The 25,718-nt window shown below is 38.8% G+C and overlaps 1 protein-coding gene across 2 annotated transcripts; it reads right to left on the reverse strand.

Moving 5' to 3' along the window:
- Positions 1–136: 136 nt before the first annotated feature.
- On the reverse strand, positions 137–25,509 carry lmo4b (LIM domain only 4b). 2 transcript variants are annotated; one of them, XM_029121433.2, is made up of 6 exons: positions 24,711–25,509; positions 22,216–22,456; positions 12,870–12,966; positions 11,104–11,259; positions 4,911–4,967; positions 137–1,173 (listed from the first exon to the last, which is right to left on the reverse strand). In XM_029121433.2, the coding sequence occupies exons 2-6, from the start codon at positions 22,449–22,451 to the stop codon at positions 1,165–1,167; spliced, it is 555 nt and encodes a 184-aa protein (XP_028977266.1). In that variant the 5' UTR covers positions 22,452–22,456; positions 24,711–25,509; the 3' UTR covers positions 137–1,164. The 2 variants fall into 2 exon arrangements, with proteins under 2 accessions (XP_028977266.1, XP_010864964.1); XM_010866662.3 differs by lacking the exon at positions 4,911–4,967 and having other exon boundaries at positions 24,711–25,429.
- Between the last annotated feature and the right edge of the window lie 209 nt (positions 25,510–25,718).

Here is a 25,718-nt window from a genome sequence, read left to right on the forward strand (position 1 = left end):
TGCAGAGTAAATATGAACTGAAATTCAACTAGACCAAAACATAACTAATAAAGTAAATGTTATGTACCAAGCCAAGTTATTAATGTTTAAATATGTTGGTCAATGCATGGTAAAAAAATTCAATCATTTTTAAGAGGAAATTGAAAAGGCTTTTATTTTCCTAATTGTTTTATTATTTAAATACACCATAGAGGAGAAAATGTCTCTGAAAATATCACAAATAGATTTCTCTTTCATTCAGCTTTTATAGGGTTGGTGAAAATGTCTACATTATTGACTATGAGCATGTTTATTTTGTTTAGCTATGGGGTGTTGAGGTGCGGGTAAAGACAAAATACATCTTGCCGGTGAACAAATAAAAGCAGCGAGTTGTCGCCCTATCCCCTCTGACCAGAACATTGGCCATCAATTTCTGTTCATTTCCTGATTACTTAAAATCACCATTGTTCATTATCATTCAGCAGGTGATAGCTTGTTAACATTGCGGCAAACCACTACTTTTAGCCATTGTTCAGAACAGTGTTTCCCATCATTTAGGCTGTCAGCATGTACTGTAGCCACGTTGGGACAAACACATTTACATGCATACATAAATGGTAGTTTAACAAATACATTGTATTTTTGTTTTTCACAAAAAGCCACGGATACTTCTTAACCCAGTCTTCTTTTATACACCACCAAAATCAAAACATATTCCCTTTACAACACTTAAAATATGTAACAAGGAAATATTCTTGTTGTAAGGAAAGAAAGATAGAAAAAGGAAACAAGGAAGAAAAACGCTCTATCATTTTAGGGTTTTGTCCATCTGTTCTCAGATCCTCTTCCTCTCTTTATTATTTGTCTCTCCATTTTTGATCAAGTCTCCTTTTAGTCCAAGGTCAGAGTCATGGAGTCCTCAGAATTTTATCTCAGCCGCATCACATGTGCAAGAGTATCCATAAAGGGGAGGTATGGGTGGGTGCAATGGTGGGTATTGTTCTGGGAGAAGCAGGGTCATTGATAGATTGAAGTAGCTGACTTGGGGCTCAGGTGAGAGTCTGGGGGCCTGGAGAGCCGAGGGCCTGGGCCAGAAGGGCAGGAAGGTGATCCAAAAAAGTCTTGTGTGACAATGGGCGAGGGTTCAAATGAAGGCACGCAACCTACTTCTTGCACACCTTTCTCCTAACACACCTGAAGGACAGAAAAAAAAGAAAAGTTGCAGAAATTTGAGCCATGTTAAGCAATGTTGACAAAGGGCATACTTTTTTTTTTCAAACCATTATTTGAATCTGCTGTTTAAAATGTACATGACTGCAGCAATAAAGACAATTCTCATCTTCTGTCTGATTAATATCACAAAAAGAAGTACCATTTCAAAACAATGTAGTAAACATTTGTTGTGTCTTTCTGATAAAGATTCCAAATTATTTATGATTTCTATAAAGCCTGTGCTTAATTTACTGATCAGTGAGGCTTTTGTGAGCCATCTGCATTAACTTTGAAGCATATTTATAAAGTGTTTTTTTCATATAACTTTAACAATGCATGAAATAATACAACCCAAAATGTAGTAACTACATTATTTGTGAAACCAAGAAACAAAGACAATTTGAGGAGCTGAGGAGCAATTTTATCCTGTTATGATAACACCAACAGTCAGAACTTTTTTAAGATTCCAGAGGGCAATTTGCTTTCCCCTCCTTCCAGGGAGAAGGCTTGAGTCCATTAGTAATTGTGAAGCACCACTTTGGGGCTAATTAAAGTACGGTAGCTGGTAGGGAGGGTCTAGTTCCCCTGGGTTCAGGTGCTGGTTGAGAAATGTAATTTGTCTGTCCTGAACAAAGAGATTAGGGTGAAGCTGGGAAGCTACTTAATGAATAAGAATTAAATGTCCAGGCACCGATATTGCCGTGTAGCCCGCCATCAACATAGACAAGACCAATTATGTTACTCTAGAAATCAATAATAAAAACTACAGGCCAATGGACATTCAGACTGATGCATATCCACATTGGAACAGACCACAGACATGTTCTTGGTTTTGACACTCGTTAGAACTGCTGGAAGAGTTACAAACACTACTGTAGTTCTGTCAAACTGAGTAACGAGGAAGAGGGAGTTTTGAGCACTGCAATGCATTAGGAAATCTGACAATACTCTTAAGTGAATCCCAGTAAAGGAAAATAAGAGCAATCATCTGCATCCAGTAACGTGCCTCTTCAGCAAAATGATTTAAGCATTTAGCATTTAATTAAAGAGATTGCACAATATCTTAAAATACTGAGTTTGTGTGCACACATGTGTACAGTATGTGTAAGTGTTTAACAATTCCATGTTTCTCCTCTACTATAATTAAAAGCACTGGAGCCAATTTACGTTAATAATTTACCTATTTTCACTACAATTGATGTTGTTGCATCAATAAACAATGAGTCCTCATATTTATTGCACCCTGCATTGTGAGAGACGCAATGCAATGGATGGCTGAGAGTAAGGCTTAAACAGACATTTAAAATTAAGCTAGATAATGCAAAGGCTTTCAATTTGAATGTGAGGTGCTCTTAGTGCTGATTTGTAAAAACCCTAAAATGTGTCGTGATGGAGAGGGGAGGGAAAGAGAGAGGGAGGAAAAGAGGAAAGCAGGGCTTTATGGAGTAGCTTTTCTGTAGCTACACTCAAGGTGGAATACATTCTCCTAGTCCTAACAATACTAAAAGAAATCAGTACGACTCAGATGTACTAAGAGCACACCTCTTTCCTCTACTGAATACACACAAACAGTCTTATTATCTGTCATATACAGATAATGTACTAATAAAGCAATTGCATGAACATTCAGGCAACAGTGTGTTTACTTACTTGCATGACAGACAGAAAAAAAGTATGTACTAATTTTATTATATATATAAACTAATATTATGTGCTAGTCAGTGGTCTAGCTGACACTCTTTGACTTCAGCGCAAAGACAGCTCCTTGTAATATTCTAAACCAGAACCAGACTAAAATCGCCTAAAATGAACTTTAGTAACACGGATATGTCCCTGGCATGATGCTGAAGTATAGACAATGTAAATTTGAACATAAAATAATAATGCTTTTACATTTTCTGTATAGGGCTCCTTGAGCCCCAAAGGATTATTAGGAGTTCTCCGGTAGGAGAAACCCTACTGTAATCGTTAGTATCGTTATTATTATTATTGTGGCCTAAATTGCTAAATAACACAAAAGGTCCCTGGTAACCATTTTATATAACTTTGCCCACTTAAACTTTAGCCCCGTGTAATTACCTCAACGACACCCAACCCAATTTGTCCACCAGGGGCGCTAAAATGCACGATTCAATTAGCTAATTAAAAAATTATGGCATTTCCACCTCATTTGAACTAGAATGCTGATTCTTTGTGTACATACCACATGTCTTATGATGAACAAAAAAGCCTCAAGAACCCATAAAGTCCACCATACTGGATTCTTCTGTACAGTGGAAATATGGCAAAACCTAAAGAAATCTACCTAAAATCAACAATAAGTCCAATTGACCTGGCCTTTGGCATACAGGTGTCTCATAAATGCCAACCTACAGGGTGAGGAATAAGAGATACATTGCAAGATGGCAGACAAAATGGCAAATCAGTATTGAAAAAGTATGCACAATGTTCATGTGAGCACACCATTAAGAAACAATAACCTATGCACTTCATCGTAATTGTGCATGCTGATACCACCCCCATATGTCACCATGTGCATTAGTTTGACCATATCTCAAAAGACATTGAAACTGCAGCTGACAGAATTCTGACAATTTTCCATAAAATCTAATGCTAATGCTAACAAATGCTTAAAAAGTATTATCCTGAAACATACATCGGATTTACTCGCCAGTAAATTTCAGGTGTCTAGGCCATACAAACTAGATGATATGTCAAAAATCGACTGAATTATGACATCACAAATGTAGCCCTTTACGCTGATGCTAATGACCACTAAAGAAATTAACATAAAATCAACCATTACTCCGACTGACCTGACTGTTGGTACATTTGTGCTCATGAGTTTGCGTACCCTGGCAGAAATTGTGAAATTTTGGCCTTGATTTTGAAGATATGACTGATCATGCAAAAAAACTTTTATTTATGGATAGTGATCATATGAAGCCATTAATTATCATATAGTTGTTTGGCTCCCTTTTAAATCATTATAACAGAAATCACCCAAATGGCCCTGATCAAAAGTTTACATACCCTTGAATGTTTGGTCTTGTTACAGACACACAAGGTTACACACACTGGTGAAAATGGCAATTAAAGGTGAACTTCCCACACCTGTGGCTTTTTAAATTGCAATTAGTGTCTGTGTATACACTCACCTAAAGGTTTATTAGGAACACCTGTTCAATTTCTCATTAAAGCAATTATCTAATCAACCAATCACATGGCAGTTGCTTCAATGCATTTAGGGATGTGGTCCTGGTCAAGACAATCTCCTGAACTCCAAACTGAATGTCAGAATGGGAAAGACAGGTGAATTAAGCAATTTTGAGCATGGCATGGTTGTTGGTGCCAGACGGGCCGGTCTGAGTATTTCACAATCTGCTCAGTTACTGGGATTTTCACGCACAACCATTTCTAGGGTTTACAAAGAATGGTGTGAAAAGGGAAAAACATCCAGTAAGCTGCAGTCCTGTGGGCGAAAATGCCTTGTTGATGCTTGAGGTCAGAGGAGAATGGGAAGACTGATTCAAGCTGATAGAAGAGCAACTTTGACTGAAATAACCACTTGTTACAACTGAGGTATGCAGCAAAGCATTTGTTAAGCCACAACACGCACAACCTTGAGGCAGATGGGCTACAACAGCAGAAGACCCCACCGGGTACCACTCATCTCCACTACAAATAGGAAAAAGAGGCTACAACTTGCACAAGCTCACCAAAATTGGACAGTTGAAGACTGGAAGAATGTTGCCTGGTCTGATGAGTCTCGATTTCTGTTGAGACATTCAGATGGTAGAGTCAGAATTTGGCGTAAACAGAATGAGAACATTGATCCATCATGCCTTGTTACCACTGTGCAGGCTGGTGGTGGTGGTGTAATAGTGTGGGGGATGTTTTCTTGGAACACTTTAGACCCCTTAGTGCCAATTGGGCATTGTTTAAATGCCACGGCCTACCTGAGCATTGTTTCTGACCATGTCCATCCCTTTATGACCACCATGTACCCATTCTCTGATGGCTACTTCCAGCAGGATAATGCACCATGTCACAAAGCTCGAATCATTTCAAATTGGTTTCTTGAACATGACAATGAGTTCACTGTACTGAAATGGCCCCCACAGTCACCAGATCTCAACCCAATAGAGCATCTTTGGGATGTGGTGGAATGGGAGCTTCGTGCCCTGGATGTGCATCCCACAAATCTCCATCAACTGCAAGATGCTATCCTATCAATATGGGCCAACATTTCTAAAGAATGCTTTCAGCACCTTGTTGAATCAATGCCACGTAGAATTAAGGCAGTTCTGAAGGCGAAAGGGGGTCAAACACAGTATTAGTATGGTGTTCCTAATAATCCTTTAGGTGAGTGTATATGTACTGCTGCCCCTGCGACCCGGCCCCGGATAAGCGGAAGATGATGATGATGGTACATATATATACAATTCTCCAAGGGTGTGTAAACTTTTGAGCACAACTGAATCTTGAAACTATGAGTTAGTTAGCAGCAGATCCTTTAAATTCTGTAAGTTGCGAGGTGGGGCCTCCATGAATATGACCTGTTTTTCCAGCACATCCCACAGATGCTTGATTGGATTGAGATCTGGGGAATTTGGAGGCCAAGTCAACACCTTGAACTCGTTGTTGTGTTCCTCAAACCATTCCTGAACCATTTTTACTTTTGTGGCAGGGCGCTTTATCCTGCTGAAAGAGGCCAATGCCTTTTGGGAATACCGTTGCCATGAAAGGATGCACATGGACTGCAACAATGCTCAGATAGGTGGTACATGTCAAAGTAACATCCACATGAATGGCAGTTTCCCAGCAGAACATTGCCCAAAGCATCACACTGCCTCCGCCGGCGTGCCTTCTGATCATTATGCATCCTGGTGCTATGTGATTTCCAGGTAAGTGACACAAACGCTTGATGCGGCCATCCACGTGATGTAAAAGAAAACGCGATTCACCAGACCAGGCCACCTTCTACTGCTCTGTGGTCCAGTTCTGATGCTCACATGCCCATTATAGGCGCTTTCAGCAGTGATAGGGGTCAGCATGGGCCCCCTGACTGATCTCTCTGTATGGGGCTACGCAGCCCCATATGCAACAAACTGCGATGCACTGTGTATTCTGAAACCTTTCTATCAGTACCAGCATTAACCTTTTCAGCAATTTGAAAATATAGTAGCTCGTCTGTTGGATCGGACCACACGGGCCAGCCTTGTTATTCAATTCACCTGTCAGTGGTCATGTTATTGCTGATATATATATATATATATATATATATATATATATGTATATTACTTGATAAAATCATTATTTGAATGAATTAATTGCAATGAAAGGTTCTATTTCTAAGATTAAGATGATAAACAGCAGCAAAACCTTTTCACAGCCTTAATTCAGGACGGCACTGTGAAGCACAAAATAGTACCAGTGATACAGTCAACCCTCATGCAGTCTGATGAACTAGTACTTTTAAGTACACAGACTTGATTATGTTGTGGAGGTTGTGAAATAGCATGTTGAGAAATAGCATCTACAATTTTACCATAACAGTCACTACGATATATATATGACGTCTTCCCCACAGTACCATATGTACATATCCCATGGCAACAAGCCATCAAACAGGCAGTGTCAATAAAGGATGAAGACTGAGCACTTCTTTGCTGGTTTGGACACAAAGGGATATCCAGCCACAAGCTACCCAGTGACGCAAGCCTATGAGGGAAGATAAAGCCTTCTGTGACATCTCTGACTTTTTCTTCTTTATTTCGTCATCTTGCCTAAAAGACTGACATCTTTAGCCATTTTAGAATACTGGTCATGGTTCACAATTCCATTCTTCCTTCCACCACGGTCAAGAATGACCCCAATGTTCTACATCAAGTCTGCTGATATCACAACAATGGTAGGCCTGATCACCGATCATAGCAAGATAGCCTTTAGGTCAGATCCTCAGATCTGCACCGATGGGAGCATCGTAACAGGCTGCATCATCACTTGGCAACTACAATGCCCTTTATCGCAAGGCGCTTCAGAGGGTTGTGCAAACTGTAGAGTTAATCAACTGGGTCATAGTCCCCGCCAATAAAGTGCTCAAAAACACGTGGTGTCAGAGGAAGGGCCCAGATATTCTTGAAAAAACAGTCAACCAAAGTAATAATTGCAGTCGTCATTGGTGCTGCATCTTGCTGTTTGATAGTATTTTTTTCTTTCTTCCTGACATTTTTTCTGGTGGCCAAAAGCTGGTAACAGCTAACAGAAACCTATTTCTGTTAGCTGTTAGGGCTGTCACAATATCAGATTTTCACCACACGATTATCGTGGCCAAAATAATTTATGGTAATGATATTATTGCAGTATCTATGCTCTCTAATTCATTTTTCAACTTTGTTTAATGTGATTTTTTTCCCTCTTTTTTGGCAAATTAATTACACTCAAAATACGAGTGTACGGAGGTGGAGAGAGACTGTAACCATAACTGTACAAATAAAACAACAAAAGCGTACAAAAAGAACAAGTACACTTAATGGATAGTGAAAAGGCAACCAGATGAACTGATGAACAAAAGATCCACAAGGCCTTACACAGAGAGGAGTGGAAAAATACACAAAATGTTTGCCTAGTTAATAGGCTAAGAAAAGGTGTTAATTCAAACGCTGGTGTATAGATCCAGATTCATAGTTTAAGCACAGGCATTGTTTGTCCATTAATAAGCTATGGAAAAACCAAGCAGTTTTTGGAAAAATATGTCATTTTTTCCATGTGAATAAGCTATTAAAACAGCGCGTCTTTGCGGATATCTCCCGGGGGTTTTAGTGGGGCTAACGAGTGGTTTATCTATACGTGACATGAATAAGTTATCGAAAAACCGAGAGGGTTTTTGTGAAAAATACAACTTCAGTTTCACCTAGTGAATACGATATTATCATATATGTATTATTAGCATGATATCAATATTATATTTTTTTTAAATCACGGTTATCGTCAATACCGGTATATCACAACATCCCTAGTTGAGTCCAGACTTTATTCCTAAAATCTGTACTAGAACCATGTAAATAGTCTGGGTAGACGTTGACTTCGGAGCACGAGTGCTGCTAAAATAATATTCCAACAATTGCATGTGGTTACATCTGTAGAGTTATTCTCAATAGCCAAAGCCCCAGACTAAGCCTGGCCCTATTTATTTTAGGAATAAAGTCTAACCCATATATACACACTAATGTTTCCATTAGCTGTTGCCAGTTTTTGGCCACCAGAATAAATGTCAGGAAGAAAGAAAAATAATTCTAGCTAGATGCAGCACCAATGATGACTGCAATGCAGCCTCCCACAACGTCACTCCTTTAGAAACAATTTGTACATACTCAGTTTTGTTTAGCCATACATTTATCTGCTGTTAACCTCACCCCAAGCTTATTGCCCAATGCAAAGTGTCTAGGTACGAGAGAAAAAAAAATATTCACCCACATGACATGATTGCCTCCACAATTTTGCACACAAATTTAAGTGTACTGTGTGCATGTGCGTTTGATGCTAGCTATTTAATAGCATTTATCTTAATATGTATGTCCTTGGTAAAATGAATTGAATGTTCAGTGAATTAAAATGTTGCCAGTACTCAAACCTGACACACACATTTGCTTATTCATACATAACATATATACACATGAATACTGAAACCGTGCACAAACACTACTACTTTGACAAGTTAGTCTTGTAAACTAATATTAATGTCAAACACTGTCAAAGTGTTGAAAATTTAGAATTTCTGTGAATTGTGCAATAGGCATGAAATCCTTTCTTCTTATTTAACTTATTTAATTTTACCCTGTTTTTCTTCCTAATATTTTGATTTCAGGTTAAGGCCCTGCCTCAATGTTGAGATATGTGTCTTCCGCCAGAAGGAACGCACCCTCCATGACTTACAGGCCTGAAGTAACCCAATCTCTGGCCTACTACCTTCCTAAAATGTATAGGACTCAACTTTTTTTTATATGGCAACAATCAGAAGACAGTATTTATTTTGAAGAACGTTTTAAATAATAATGTGTCCTGCCTACAACACCATGACAACTATAGCCTGTTAATACTTTCTTTTCTTTCCCCCCAAGTAAGTAATAGTTTTTATTATTTATTTAAGACACAGGACAAACTGCACCTGGATTTTCCTATCTGGATAGAGGGGTGTCATCTATTAGCCTCATATGACCATCCTGATCTGGCGAGTTCACATTCTGTTTCACTCCACACATCAGCCTGTATGTAATTGTGTCTTACTCCGGTCAATCAGCGTTCTCTGATAATCTGTGGGAGGGTTTTAGTTGATGATGACCACAAAAAGCGCAAAATTTAAAAGGAACAACATACTCATATATATTGTTGTTTTGTTTAGGTTTAGGGTCCAGTCATCTGAAGAATAACTTCTTCAACGGCCCTACCAAACGTTTAGAGCATGTGTGTATCCAGACTGATGAGTGTAGTGAAACAGAATGTGCGCTCACAAGATCAGGAAAAACTGTTGAAATGTAGCATACTGGGAGAAAGAGTGAGCCTACTCAAATGTTTTCATTAACAAAACACATGTATGTCTTGATCATCTATGTACAGGCTGTAAGAAAATACACAGCCCTACCAACATTATTTTACAGGCTTATACAAAAGAAATTATACTAATATTTATTCAGATTCAGAAAGGCTTTGGAATATACCATTTGTGTGTAATTGACTGTGTGTAATTGAAGTCTGTTAAATTGCGTTATTCCTGCTAAAGTAACTGTCCTTGCACACTATTTATGATGTTTGAACAGCTCAACCAGATCATGTCATGACATCATCAAAAGCTGAACATGCCTTCACCCTTTAGTAATCAAGAAACACAACTGGCATTCCTTTAGGAACGTTTGAATTATCATCAATGACCTTGGCATGGCTTGACATACATTTTAGCCAATCTTCCTTAGGGTCATATTATTTTACTTTACTGAAATTGAAGTTTCAATATATCTCTCCCCAGGGGTGTAAAAAGTACAAAGTAGAAGTACTCGGCTGTGTTCACCAGTTTTGGGAAGTTCCTAAAGAAGGGTTAAATGACCATGTAAACAGAGTTCATAACTCATCAGTGTCCTTATTTGATAATTTACACTATTCCTTTTTATTTAATTGATCACTAGTTAGTTTTGAACTCCCTTTACCTGGTTATTTAGATCTTAATTAGATACTTCCCAAAAGTGGTGAACACAGCGGAACCCAGTTGAGTACTTTTACTTTGTACTTTTTACACATCTGTCTCTCCCTCTGTGTCAGGTGTGGCTATATTAGGACAAATACATACTCCATATACAGAGTGGTTGTGATGATGTGGTGAACATATCTGGACATACGTACATGACAAATCACACAATATATGTCATGTATAAAATGGTACCCATTCAGACATGATCGCTTCACTTTTAAAACCCATTTAAGGTCCCTGAAATGTGTCCATGACACTGGGGGTTAACACCCTTACACATCTTTGGACATCTGTTTGACGTCCCATCCAAAAGACATCACCCTAGGCAGAGTAGTGAGTGTCCACTTTACTACTCTGGGGCATTGGGATTTGATCATTAGACCAGAGGAAAGAGTTCCCCCTATTGTCCCTCCAACACCACATACAGCAGAATCTTGTCTGCCATTTAGGGACAGACCAGCACCCACCTTTCTTAGATTTAGAGGTAAACCTACAATAGGTTTACCTCTAAACCTGACAGCAGCTATGGTTAACTGACTTCAACAGATATTTCACCTTAATGACTTAATTATTCGATCCAGCAAACCTTCAGTTTCTAGTCAGATGTGCAAGCTTCTAGGCATCTTTATCGTTGTCTTTAATTAACGATTGAGTCCTACGAAACATACCTTCTGGTCAGGCAGTAATGGGTTAGTCTGCAGTGAACTCAAATGGCCATTGATGAGTGCTGTGGGTCTGTCGTGTTCACAGAACAGACTGCCATTGATGTAGTGAAACCTGTCACCTGGGACCAGCCGGTTCCGACAGGTAGAACATGTGAAACACTGTGGGGGAACGGAGAGAGAACATAAATACACTGTCCAGGAACTGAAAGTATTTATGGTAACAACAAAAAGTAATTATATAAAATCTCATTCCACTTAAAATCCAAATAACTGAGATATAACTCATGATATTGTGTTATATTCATAAAAGCTGCCTTGTGCCTTGCCTTGTGTAAAAAAATTATTACGTTTTCAGAATCAGAATCAGTGGTGTCAATCATGAATAAATTCACAAGAGAAACATTGTTGTTTAGCCTGACAATTTACTTTTGACTGTTTTTCTGATACAGAACTGCCTTATTCTTTTTATAAAAAGTTAACACCATATTTAATTATCAATCACTTATCATTATAATTCAAATTTTATTTTGATAAGAATAAGCATAACATTTTAAATTCAGATATAGTCCAGACCAAGTCTGCACCTTTTACTTTCCTTACTTTTGAAAAGGAAGGTTTTGAGTGAGGAACAGAGGCATACAATTTGCAGTGGTTTCTTAATTTTAACCCTTCTGTTCCTCACTCAAAAGGAAAGAAAAAGGTTCAGTGGTCTCTTATTTTTTTCCGGAGCTATATATTAATTTGTATTATGTTATTTGGAATGACAGGACAGCTAGAAAAAAGAGGCTGAGGAGAAAGTTATTTGTGAATGAAACAGAGAGGAAGGGCACAGATAGTCGGGAGCTTAGTCCGCTACACCAGACTCCAGCACCTGCCTAACATTTGCGCCACATGCTTGCTTTTTCTTCAGATACTTCAGCTAACTTAGTCCTGTAACAAAATAAACTGGACTGTGAGTAGCTGCATCTTTTTGAATTTCTTTTGACATTTACTTGGATCTATCCATGTTGAAAATACTAACATTGAAGCTGCACGGTTCGACTGCACGGTTCACACTTTATTATGGTTGCCTGTAGTAAGGGTAGTTTGAATATTAAAACTTAAACTTATCTTATATGTTCAGACAGGTAAACCGCTAGATTTAAATTAACCTTGCAGTACCAAACTCAGTGCTAGGCTAGAAACATGGGGATATACAATGGATGTTTCAGACAGCAATGTAAATGTGATTAAATTCTTGCTGAGGCGCAGTAAACATTTTCAGATGTAACTGTTAGCAGGCAGAAGTGTGTTTAGACAACCATTATAACATAGCTTGGAACGCTGCTCAGCATCCAGTATCAAAACCACCAGTTTTATAACTAGTATTATAGTGCATAAATGATCAACCTAGTTAAACGGTAAATGAGCTATTACCAAATGATTAGAACTACTATATGTTTACTGCTTAAAGTTTTAATGCTGATAGTATGTACCATATCTTTTATAGTTCTGTTACTATGTGAGGTCAAGGTTGTACTAATTAGGTACTAAATTAAAGCAAACAATAAGAAATAAAATGCATGCCATAAAGAACAAGACCTTTATACATTTAAGTCATTTACCAGAACAACAGTAGTGAATACATATATTTTCCTAATCTTTAGTATTGGCCCCTCATGGGAATCAAACCAACAACCCTGGTGCTACAAGTACCATGCTTTTATTAAGTGAGCTAAACAAGACACTGCAGGACCCTGTTTAGATGTATGAGGAGGAGATGTGCTCACCTTGAGATGGTACACATTGCCTTGTGCCCTCATGACCAGTTCACTGGCTGGAATGGACTGACCACAAGCACTGCACGCCCCACTGTTCCCAAATAACCTTCAGGACAGGAAAGGAAATATATTGGAAATGCAACCATGAACATCAAATGTACATATCTCCATACACTAAAAAACACTAACATTACTACATTTTTAGAGATGCAACCTACTAAAGGGAATGGCAGATTGACAAGCATAATTTCATTACTCAGTCTTCTCAATTCATATGTACTATTAAAACCTGATTCATTCATTGGTGCTAACATGTCCTTTACCCTGATCTTGTCCAGATTTTCATCAGATCATATAATTGTTTAAAAAATGTAGTCAGATTTGTGGCCATGTTTCCCTATGATTATTTATATTTATTTCCACAATGAAATCATAACTATATTTTAAAAACGCTTGCTTTAAATTACTTTAATCCTAACGTTATGGAAATGACGGAGGATATCATTCTCCATGTAGGCAGAGACAGGGTGCCTTTGCCATTAAGACTCAGGTAGCATGCTCAGTCAGTAACGCGGGTTCCATCTGAAAATTGCAGCCACTGGGGTTGATATTCAATGTGGATGGGTTAACCTTTTCAATCATGGTGTCAACACTTCAGATTTGCTTCTGCTCATCTCTTTCATCCCTAAACCTTTTCGTTCTCTCTCTCTCTCCACTTTTCTCTCTCTCTGTCCTTGTCTCTCTGTCTGTCTCTCTCTCTCTCTTGCCTCTTGATAATGAAATGCTTGCTCCAGCTTCCCTTCTATCTGCCTTCTGAGTCCACAATTTAGATTACTTCATCTCACCGAGCAACAAACTGAATGAAATTTCGATTTGAGCAAAAAGTAATTTACTGGGATCTGGCCCCATTTGTCATCATATCTCACTGGGTGTTTGCTCTATCACTGCACTTTTCCTATGCAATCAAATAAGACCACAGCATTTGACATGCTCGAAAAAGGGTGAGGGGGAGAGGTATTGAGAGGCAGAGAGAGAGGAGGAAGAGAGAAGACTCTGAAAGAGTGAGGGATAGAGGGGAGTGGTTACGTACTGGTTTATGTGACTCAGAAGACAAACATGTTCAACCTAAACTGCAGATAAGGCATAAAGAGCCGCAGATGTCCTAACGGTTTGAATGTTGAGACGTTAACTTAAAATGTTTCTAGTTCAAATCCCTGGCATGACAAGATGAACAAACGCCTCTCAACAAGGCGTTTTACTACTCCTGTAGGTCACTGTGGATAACAGGGTCCACTAAATTATTTACATATTAATAAATAAAACACATTGGTTTCTACATTTATTAACAGCTTTAAAATGAAAAGAGTTAGCTAACTTAAAATAATATTGCAGAATATAAAAAATATTCTTACCAAGGGAACAATTTTAATACAGGTGTATGACAAATCCATTGCTCATTTACAAACATTAAATACCAGAAAAAAATCACATATGTAATGGATGATCTATACTATACCCAGGTCTTAGACTTGGTTCAGCTGTCCACTCTCTGACTGACTTTAGCCTGTGAAGTAGTTGTTAAATGTATTGACATGGAGTGACAGAGAGTCCACTGTAAAGGGAGCCACTGAAATGCCTTTCAATAGGAAGCTTGTCTTGGCATCGACTGGAAGGACTCTATCAAAAAGTCAATTTCAAAAACGTGAAACGTGTGGCAGTCGCAACAGTCTACATTACTTAAATACAAATACTATGTTATGTGAATAAATGAGTTTGTATCAAGTATCTGGACTTTAAAAAGTACAATCCTGTTCAAATTATCCTCCTCCAAGTCTGTAAAAACATACAGATATGTACAAAATTGTGCTCGTTAATGTTTTGTTCGACACCAAGACCTCTCCTCTCAGTGTTGTCAAAATGGAACTACTGAATATAACCATAAACATATAGAAAACGATTATACTACAGCACAAATATTGTCTTCTTAAATGGTTGTTTACAATATAACAACACGTTACAACTAAAAGCAGCAGTACCATTATTTGTATCTATTGACTAATTTCCCCTGACATTAAGGACTTCTTTTTGGGGCAGTTTAAAAGAAAAAGCAGAGACACTGTGTGGATTTTCTCCCCTTGCAATTCTTCATTTTAATTTCATCTCCCCATGCCTGAGCCTCTATACATACTAGGTTAATAACCAGGCCAGTGGATGGTGGCTGATAGTATTTGATTTAAAGGGCTGAAGGCTTTAGGCGCTCAATTAAGTTGCTATCAGTCTGGACTTGTACTCCTAATGGTCTATGTTTTCCATTGAGCTCCTACATTCGAGTGGGGCAAAGGGGAGAGTAGTAGAGGTGAGGAGCGAGTAAGAAAGCCCCAGGTCGGTATAATTAAGGTCAGGGGACTCTTTAATTGTGATGACACAATTGGTTTTCAGTTCCTTCCCTCCAAATCAGAGGTTCAGAGATTTCAACAAGTTTCTTTAGTAGGTTTTGAATCATTTTGCCTGACCAATCACATTATTAGAGGATGGTTTTGTCAACCAACACATGGGCAATGTGGTGATTTATTTGTGTTTACTTCCCCTGTGTCCCCTGCCCCTCCTCCCTTTCATGGATCTGACTTAGAGATACTAGAAGCTATGTATTTCATTAAAAGATTATTTGGTGCTGTTGACTGTCTGTCAATAGTAGGCAGGGACTACTGGATGTCATTTCTGTGCACACCGCACTGAGAGTGCAAGGTGAAATATAGCATTGCAGTGTTTTGTGTTGTTAGGTTGTCTGGTAAATGCAAGGCCTCGTTCCGCTTGCTGAGGCTTTTTGAAGCGGCAGTAAAGTAACCGCACAACAATGATTTCTGCAACATAGTCCATTAAAAAAAATCTCTCTACATCGGCAGCCAAAGCACCTTAAAAGCACTAGGCTATATTGATACTTAAGCCGGGCTTTGCATAATGGAAAGAGCTACATTAGAGTGAGAGAGGTTGGGAGGTGGTGAGAGGAGAGGAAAGCGGGGGTGGTTTGTAGGGGGGTATCAGCCAAATTCTCTAGGCCATGTTGATGGTTAATTCAGAGTAACAGATCTGGTCTGTTGTGAATTGAAGGCCTTGAATTAATTCTATTATTATGACAAATCAAGATAAACGTTTTGCTTAAATTGCACATGATTTAATTAATTTCTAAGATCCTGGTTATTTTCCTGGCCCTAATAGTTCACATGCTCCCATTGCTGTCATAGTGCTTGAGTGGCCAGACTTCAAAGTAATATTAAATAACAAACAATTGGATTTACCTAGCAGCACATTCTATTGGAAAAATTATATTTAATTACTTAACTTCTATTTAATTAACGGGTCAGTGTTTGTTTTTAGCATGGATCCAGACTGCACATGATTGCTACACTATCAAATTTAATTCTCTCTCTCGCCACCTAAACCCGACCGACAAATAATACCACCTCTGGCTTAAACACAACATGATCTCAAATAGGCAAAGCTACCCACTCACTTTGAAGCAAGCTAAAGCAAAGCTGGTAGCTATATTGGTTTCATAAAGATAGAAAAACATACCAGGCGCTATGCAAACAGCACCTTCTATATAATGCACCTAATTACTGTTGACTAGGACATTGATCAAAAGTAGTGCACTAGATTTTTGGGATGCATTTTTGGGAGGCATAGAGAGAGCCTACAGAGTGGGGCTTAGCCTTAGTGTTTGTAGTATCTCTCGGTCTACCCTGTTTGATGGATGGTAGCTGATAATCATTTTAGGTCATGCGTCTCACATTAGGCATAATGTGATTCATTTTCACTCTTGCGTCCTGAACAATCTGGGTGGTAGAGCAGTTTACACATCAGCTTTATTAAGAAAAGTTAGAGATATACTGTACCTCTATTAATTATACTGCAAGGGAAATTTTATAATCTATTACAGAATGACAGTATCCTGTTAAAACAAACTAACCAACAAGTAACTGGCCTTAACCATAAACCTCCTGCCTCTCTCTTTCCCCTCTTCTCTCAAAAGCCAATTTGGTTAATTAAATGTTTTGTTTGCAATGTGGCTCCCATTCATGGCAGGGACACGTCATTGGGAGTTGAGCAGAGCATAGCTAGTGAGCGGATGGGAGCCAGAGAGCAGATCTCATTAGATAAAACCCATCAGGACTAAAGCAAAATGGAGGGGTACTCTAATTAAAGCCTTTAATTGTGTGGACTCACTGTCAGATGTTTTTCTCTCTTCACCTTTCCTTTCCTTATCTCTCTTCAGATCACAGGCTAGTGTAGTGTAGGGCAAGCTTGGAGCTATGTCCCAAATGGCACACTTTTCCCTATTTAGTTCAAAGGAATAGTGTGCCATTTAAGATACAAATTGTGTTTTAGCTCCTCCAGCTCTTCTATTCAACTTGCTCTCATTACATTACAAGTGGAAAGGTGTAACCGTGTTTACCTCCCTCCCTTCACTGTCCCTTCCTATTTTAATTAGGTTTTAGCCCAATTATGAATGGTGTCCCATTTAACTGAGTTGCATAGTAACACTCAAACTGGTATATATATATATATATATATATATATATATATATATATATATATATATATATATATATATATATTTGTAATTTTTTTTGTGGCAGTGAAACACATCATCCTGAGATGTTTTAAACCGTTTTCATGGTTTGTTGTACCACAAAGTGGTAATAACTGGAAAAACTACTGGAAAAGGTTTTAAATACATTTGGTGTTTCAAACTCTATTTAGTGCAAAATGAGGTACATACTGTTTTAGTGTAGTGTCTTGCTAAAGCGCCGAAACACTATTCTCTTGATTTAAATTGTATCCCATTTAGAATCTGATAAATTCTTCTGGAACGTTTTTAATGTTTAACATGTATTTATGTATCTGATAATTTGCCAGTTCCATCCAACTTTGTCAGGCATTTTTAAGTATAAGTAGTCAATCCACCAGCACTAACTAAAAGTGTTACAGCAAACATTGCAGGACACCCTATTTGTCTTTACAATTAAACGTTGGAAATGTGGAAATGGTATCTTTTCTTATCACTGAACATAATTGTGTCTGATTGTTATAATAGCAATTTATCATGAGCCATTACAACTTACAATACTTTGGTTTAATACAATGTTTTCAAACAAATGTAAACCCTCTATAGCCTCCAAACATGGTTCAAACTATAATTTGATATCTTGGATGATCAGTCCTTGCATCCACAGCCCTGTTTATTAACTTGCACACAACACTGCAAAAAAAAAAATGAATACATTCTGAAAATAAATCTAAGAGCACATTAATTTAGTTTTTTCCTTTTTAAATGAAATTAACATATCTATGAAATTACCTGCATTACTTTGGATAAATTATATGATAGTCGTTTCTTTGTTTATTAGAATTCGCATTCCACAAAATAATTATCTACAGTGTGGCTATGTGTACGAATGAGTAAGTTGACAATTACATTCCAACAAAATTAACCATCTTACTGCCCAAGGGGTTGTATTTCAACTTATTCCAGTCCCACGTCTTCTCCTTCTCTGTCTTCTAATGTTTCTAATCTGTCTAAATAAAGCACTGAACATTTTTTGGGGAGGAATTCTCCATAGGACAGGACTTCACTGGTTTTTGTATTTTGATAATGCCTTTTACAAGCTCTGAAACCTAAAAAGGGTTATAAGACCACCCTCTTAAAAACACCAGTGATCTAATTTAATAACCATTTTGGCTATGTGTGAATGCTTCTATACAGTTTTTAATAAATGTTCTGTGTATCATAACACAAACATAGGCTCTACATTCATCATTGTATCATGCACCATTACAGTTATAAATATAGAACACATACACAGAGAACATATTGTCATGCAAGAGTGTAGGGGTGTGTTTCATATTGCTCCTACACACTTATGGTCATAGGTCATATTTGAAAAAATAAATAAATCAAAAGAAGAGTGTTCCTTTATGGGTAAAATACAGCAATCATTCAATAACCAATATTTCTTCAAAATGTATGTTTTAAATTGAGATTCAAATTAATTATGATTAGCACAGTACTTCACAGATAGAAAAGCATATACAAAAATAACACAACGATCTCCCAAATGTAAACATGCTAAATTATTGATAAGAAAAATCTATTCAATCAACTCCTGACCTTTGTATCACACTGCGTCTGTACCCACTGAGAGGTTTGGCTCGTCTTTCGTGAGGTAATTTGGTTGAATGATTCGGCTGCCAAATCAGGTGATTCCACATTAACAGAATGAGAATGCTTTTCTTGTCATCACCAAGAGTTATGCTAGCTGGTTAAGTGTCTCAGACACATTATATAAATAATAAAAAATACTTTCTTACTAATTAAAGAAAATATAAAGTTATGTCTAATACACCAACACTTTTAAATTCCACCAGAAACAAAAGACATCTATGCCTATGCAATTTAGTCTCCAAATCAACACAAATGCTGCACAGCCCTTAGTTCATATACCTCTTTCAGGTAACTAAATGAAACATGACATGACAAACAAATGTTCAGATGCAGATGTTCTTAAAGAAAACATCTAATTTGTTCTTGTTCTCTGTCAACATGTCAGCAGACCTATGGAGAATGGGTTGCAGAGAATTCAATGAGGAGAGACTTTAATGCCTGAAGAAAGTTGAACTTGAGATACTATTTTCACAGACGTCTGGGTGTATTCTTTAATTTAATTACTGTAACATCCATCTTATGTCTGCCAAATTATCTGGGACAGACATTCACAAATACAAGTTCAACCTTCCAAAATGTTATGGAACACAAGTTACTGTAACTGTACACAAGGCTCTAAATTACAGAACTGATTTGACATGTGTAGGAGCACAGCATATATTGTAGGAAGAGCAAATATTTTTTAAGGACTGCCTGTACTGTACCATTGCTTAATGATGGATCTGTATTGTACATACAAAAAGACAAAAACACACAAGTCCAGCAAGGGTCAGCTATTATTTCACGCGCCCACAACTATAAAAAAATTAAACGATCTGCAACTGCCCGACTATTGGTAATACAGTAAAAATCGGAGGCCTGCATCTGACACTAATCTGCAAATATAGAACATTTGCTGAAAAATACTTAAAGTTCACACAGAGCCATCTATCAATATTGGGTAAATGTTTTATTGGTTGAAGGAATTGCTCACAGCTCACCCCACGCAGACTGATGAGAAGGAAAGGAAAACGTTTATATTCCTGGTATGAGGCTGGACAATGCCAGAACATTTGCAGAATCTAAATTAATTATTTAAACATCTTCTAATGTGTTGTTCACTCTTCACTGCATATAGAAACATAAATGCCCAAGTGTATTCCTTTGTGAATTAACATGACACAAAATCCCCCACCACTAAAAACCATGGTTTACTAATAGCAACTTCATTAACTACAAATGTTTTCATTATGACTGAATTGATTTTAAGAGGAATGCACTATACTCTGGAATAAGAATAGATAGCTGACACTACACTGATATATTCTACATGAAAATATATTGGACAGAACTAACTAAATTACACCAAGTAAACAAACATGTCTCAGAAGAGTCAGAATTGACAGCGAGAAAAACAATACCGGGCTCCATTTCACAAATCATGAATGGCTGGAGACAAGAACAGAGTCGTGCCCTGAAATCTGTGATGATAGAGACCAGAGCAACACCTGTGCATCTGTCTGCAGAATTGAGAAGAGAGCAACTCAAATCAAATTGTGGCAGCAGACTCAACTAATGTCCCACCCATTTATTTACAGACTGCAGATATTAGCCAATAGTGTTGATTTGAGCTAACCACACTGCTCAAAAAATTAAGGGAACAAGTAATCATCACAGTATAACACCAAGTCAATTAAACTTCAGGGATATAAATCTGTCCAGTTAGGAAGCATTAGCGATTGTGAATCAATGTCACCTGTTTTGGTGCAAATGAAAGTGACAACAGGTGTAGTTTTGCAGGTGGTGGCCACAGATAACTGCTCTCTCCTTATCCTTCCTGACTGATTCTTCTCTAATTTAGCATTTTGCTAGTGTCCTTGTCACTAATCGTAGTATGAAGTAATACCTGCAGCCCATTCAGGTCGCACAGGCCGTCCAGCTTCTCCAGGATGGTCCATCCATACGTGCCAACGCAAGAAGGTTTGCTGTCTCTCCCAGTACGGTCTCAAGAGCATGGAGGAGATAGCAGTAGATGGGCCGTTACACGAGGAGAGCTGGACAGGGCCATAGAAGGGCATCAACCCAGCAGCAGGACAGGTATCTGATCCTTTGTGTGATGAAGAACAGGAGGAGCACTGCCAGAGCCCTACAAAATTACCTCAAGCGGGCTACTGGTGTGCATGTTTCTGATCAAACTGTCAGAAACAGACTCCATAAGCGTGGCATGAGGGCCCGACATCTTCTAGTGGGACCTGTGCTCACAGCCCAGCACCATGCAGCTTGATTGGCAGGTCCCCCATTGATGTCCCGTTCTCTTCACAGATGAAAGCAGGTTCACACTGAGCACATGTGACAGACGTGAAAGAGTCTGGAGTGTATGGGGTACGTTATGCTGCCTGTAACATCATCCAGCATGACTGGTTTGGCGGTGGGTCAGTGATAGTCTGGGGAGGCATGTACTTGGAGGGCTGAACAGATCTCCATGTGCTAGGAACCAGTATGAAATCCTCAGACCCATCATCAGACCTTACTCTGGTGCAGTGGGCCCTAGGTTCTTCCTGGTGCAGTACAATGCCCGGTCTCATGTGGGCAGAGTGTGTAGGCAGTTCCTGGATGATAAAGGCATTGATGCCAATGACTGGCCCTCAAGTTCCTCAGACCTGAATCCAATTGAGAACCTCTGGGACATTATGTACTTGTGCATCCTACACCGCCAAGTAGTGCCACAGGTTGTCCAGGAGCTCACTGATGCCCTGATCCAGGTCTGGGAGGAGATCCCCCAGGACAAAATCCACCATCTCATCAAGAGCATGCCCAGATGTCAGGAGTGCATTCAGGCACGTGGGGGCTATACACACTACTGATTCACATTATGAGTTGATGAAATTCAGGCAAGTTGGAACAGTCTATGATTTGAATAGTTTACTTACATTTTCAGTGTGAGATTGAATCCTGCCCTCAATCAGTTGTTGATTTTGTTATCCATTGACCGTTGTTACGTTATTTTTTTCTCAATGTATTACACAATTAAAGTATTTAAGCTATAAATGTAAATGTCTGTAGAATCTCACACATGCTAAATCTCCCAAACAGACACACACAAAAACAAATACATAGTCATACACACACAACTGCTAACCCCAACCCGCCAACCTTATGTAGTCGTTTCTGCAGAGGATCATGCCGCTCTTGGTGTAACAGGAGGTGCCTATCTCCCCAAGCTGAGCCTGGCAGCAGGAGCATTTAAGGCATCGGCTGTGCCAGTAGCTGTCCATAGCGTAGAGGAGGAAGCGGTCAGCAATCTTCCCCCCGCAGCCTGCACACCGCTTCCAAGACAGGGACCCTACTCCCACAGGAGGGGGCTGGCTGTTGCCTCCAGGGTTCACCATGGTCCCTAGTGACGAAAGAATTGATGACGATGGATGTGCAAACAAGAAAAAGTGATGCTACTGATAATTATACATATCCCTTTTGTTGTATTATTTACAACACATACACTTCAACATACAAATGCTATGGCAGGGGACTGCTGAAAGACGTTTCTGGTAGTGTGTTTGGAAAGGTCAGAAAGAGAATTCCTATCATGAACATGTTCTTCTTTGTCAGAAACAGCATTATGACATAAAAGATGGCATAATCATTTTGTACAGTATTTTCCACAGTTTTACTTGGACTGGTATATAAGTGCAATTACATTTGGATTATTGTATTTGTATTTTTGTTCCATATATTTGATCATTCATTTTTAACTTCATTGTTCAGGAGCAGGTACATAAGCCTCTCCACACACCCGCGACAACAGCTGCTATAATGTGATACTTCCATTGTGTAGCCATGTGGCTATACAGGTTATTTGTGTATAGTTGAACCAATGAGTGTAGAGTGAAATGTAGATTTTTGGTCCACAGCAGAGCAGTGTTGTGACATGGTAATTGAAGTAGGCTTGAATTACATTGTTGTCTCAGTCACGTGACTAGCCACATGTAAACCACACCTAATCATCACCGACCCAGCTGGATGAGAGACCCAAGTAGCATCTGAGGGTTTTAGTCTATGAAAGCTCTGTCGGACTGTACAGACCTGTACCTACAGTGGAGTTTACCAATAAAATCCAATCCATGGTCAGAACCAAATGGTAATTATGTATGTGTTCATATGTAATTAGCATGTCACGGTTAGTTGATGCTGCTGAAGCGGACTGCAGAAGGTAATAACTGTGTTTATAAACAACACTAGGTCTCTTCCCTGCATTCAGTGTGTTAACTGGATCTAGTGTACAGAACAGAAGGGCTACAAGTAATTTACTAATCTGACCTTGATCTCTCTCATTTTCTCCCCCTTTCTTTTTTTTCCTCAATAGTTTTCGGGTCCATGTGTGGTGTGATGTGTGTTCACTGATAACACCAAGGAACAGTAAACAATTAGAGAAGAGCTGCAAGGACTGCCTTTTGTTGTGGTGTCCCAGTGCATTTTGAATAACACAATAGTCCACCACGCTATAACTTCACACTTGTCAAAGTTATTTTCTCTATGAGAAAAAAGGTGGTCTGCCTTTTACTTGTTATAGTAGATGGAAGACTGAGTGGACACAGAAGTGCTAATAATTGAGAAGCCATAAAAGTTGCATGAGGTTTGCCCAGTAAGCACAGTCCCAATCAATTTGTCCAGCCCGTGTAGCCTCCGCTGAGACTCAATCTAGCTATATGGGCTATTATGGATTAATACATTAATGTTCTGAGTGCACTATTCAGACTATTGCTATCCTACAAAATCCTGTGTGATTATCTAGTTATGCAATGTAACACTTTTCAAGCAGGACTAAACGTAATATCTTTTAATTCTCATCCTTTCCGATTTTCAGCATACAGACTGACTTCGTGGTGGGCTAACCCAAATCTTCGTTGAAAGGTAATTAGAGGAGGGGAGGGAGCGAAAACGCAGCACGGAGAACAGCATTCAGTATCCCTCATTAGCGGAGGCTCTTAGGGACATGCAATACCTTCGTGCTGATTTAATCTAAAAGGGGATGAATCAAAATGCCGGTGAGGAAATGATTCCCTAGATTAATAATACGGCCTATCATCAAGTTTCATTCCGAGTTGTGGTAGAGAAAATATTTCAGTTAGTTGCGGGCGAGGACGCTTTTAACTTAAATGGGCTAACTCAAGTAATTACACGGACAGGCAATTTAGGAGCAGCGAGATGGAGTCGGGAAAAATACAAAATACATCAGGCCGCCCGGCTGCAGCCCTAGGCTAAACAGACCCCATTCTAGTTCTGGCAATCTAGAGGCTGCTTTTTAATGGAAAGTCTAACTAAATGGAAGCTACGGTGGATTATAGATATGACATCGAAAAGAAGGCGTAATTGGCTGCCTCAATATACGCAATGTTTACAAATATATTGACAATAGGTTATAGTAATTGCAGTAGCATAATATACGAATGAATATCCTACTAGATTATTAATATTATTTTAAATTAAAACTACCCCATATTCTGTTCATAATGGTCGTACATTTTACATATAGCCTAAGCTATATCTTAATTATTCTCACGTAGCCTACAACAAACATTGTAATTAATAATAATAAAGTGTCATGATGCGACACATATAGAACCATAATAACAACATTAAAACACACCCACCTCGTTTGTCCCTTTTGAGAGTAATGGTTGAATCTGTATGACACGTAGATTTCCTAAAAATGTTATGGGCAACTAGGTATAGGGATAAGCTTGGGCTACGTCGGTCGACAAAATGAAGAGTACAAGCAGTCCAGAAAACGAGTCTATTGCGGAAATTATCTTAATCAATTTAGTCTATTAATCAAACGACACACGTGAGACTGTTCTGCAGCGGTCCCTGAAATCGCGATCCCCGTCCTCCGAAATAGGCTGCTGTGACTGACTACAAAAACGAAGTAAAGCAAATTGAGTTTTCATATAGTATTTCCACTCGTGACGCCACCGTTTCGCCTTCTCTCTTGTTTTCTTTAGGAATCAGAGGCCAGTCCAAGGCAGGATGATCTGTTTTACGCAAGCAATAATTTCCACAGAAGACTCCGGCAGTTTGTGTATGAAGCACGCACAAAAATGTTCCAATAGAAGTCTACCGCCTCTCTCCTGTTCTGCGAACACCGCTACACCACTACTTAGTCCCCAACGGTCGCCTGCTCTGCATGTGTCAGTGAAAGAATGAAAATCCCAAGTAAACCTCCTCTAGTTGGATGACGTACACCATTCCGCAGCCAATCTCCACGCGGTCAATTCAAGCGGAATAACAAACGCACCCAATCAGAAGAACGTGGACTTGACTTGGACAACGAGTAAAGGAAGAAGAATGCAGAAAAGGATGCGTCTTGTACACCACGGGTTGAGGGAGGTAGAGGCTCATCCTGGCTCTAAGAGCCGCTACGTTACTGCCCCTAATGGAGCCATTAAAAGCTTGACAGTAGGGCCTAAGTCCGTTTCATGGTTGGCTACCGTATGTTTATGAAAAAGCATTCTCCAAAAATGTCCCAAAGAATCACAAACTACAGACAGCATATCTGATCATAAGGGATCGATCACATCTACAGCGTCAATCCAGAAACTTCAGTGCATGCATCATCTAGGGATTTGAAAATTAAATTGCTACCACATCCGCCTAACCGA

The sequence above is a fragment of the Esox lucius genome, chromosome 8 (assembly GCF_011004845.1).
Source record: "Esox lucius isolate fEsoLuc1 chromosome 8, fEsoLuc1.pri, whole genome shotgun sequence".
Classification (NCBI taxonomy): Eukaryota; Metazoa; Chordata; class Actinopteri; order Esociformes; family Esocidae; genus Esox; species Esox lucius.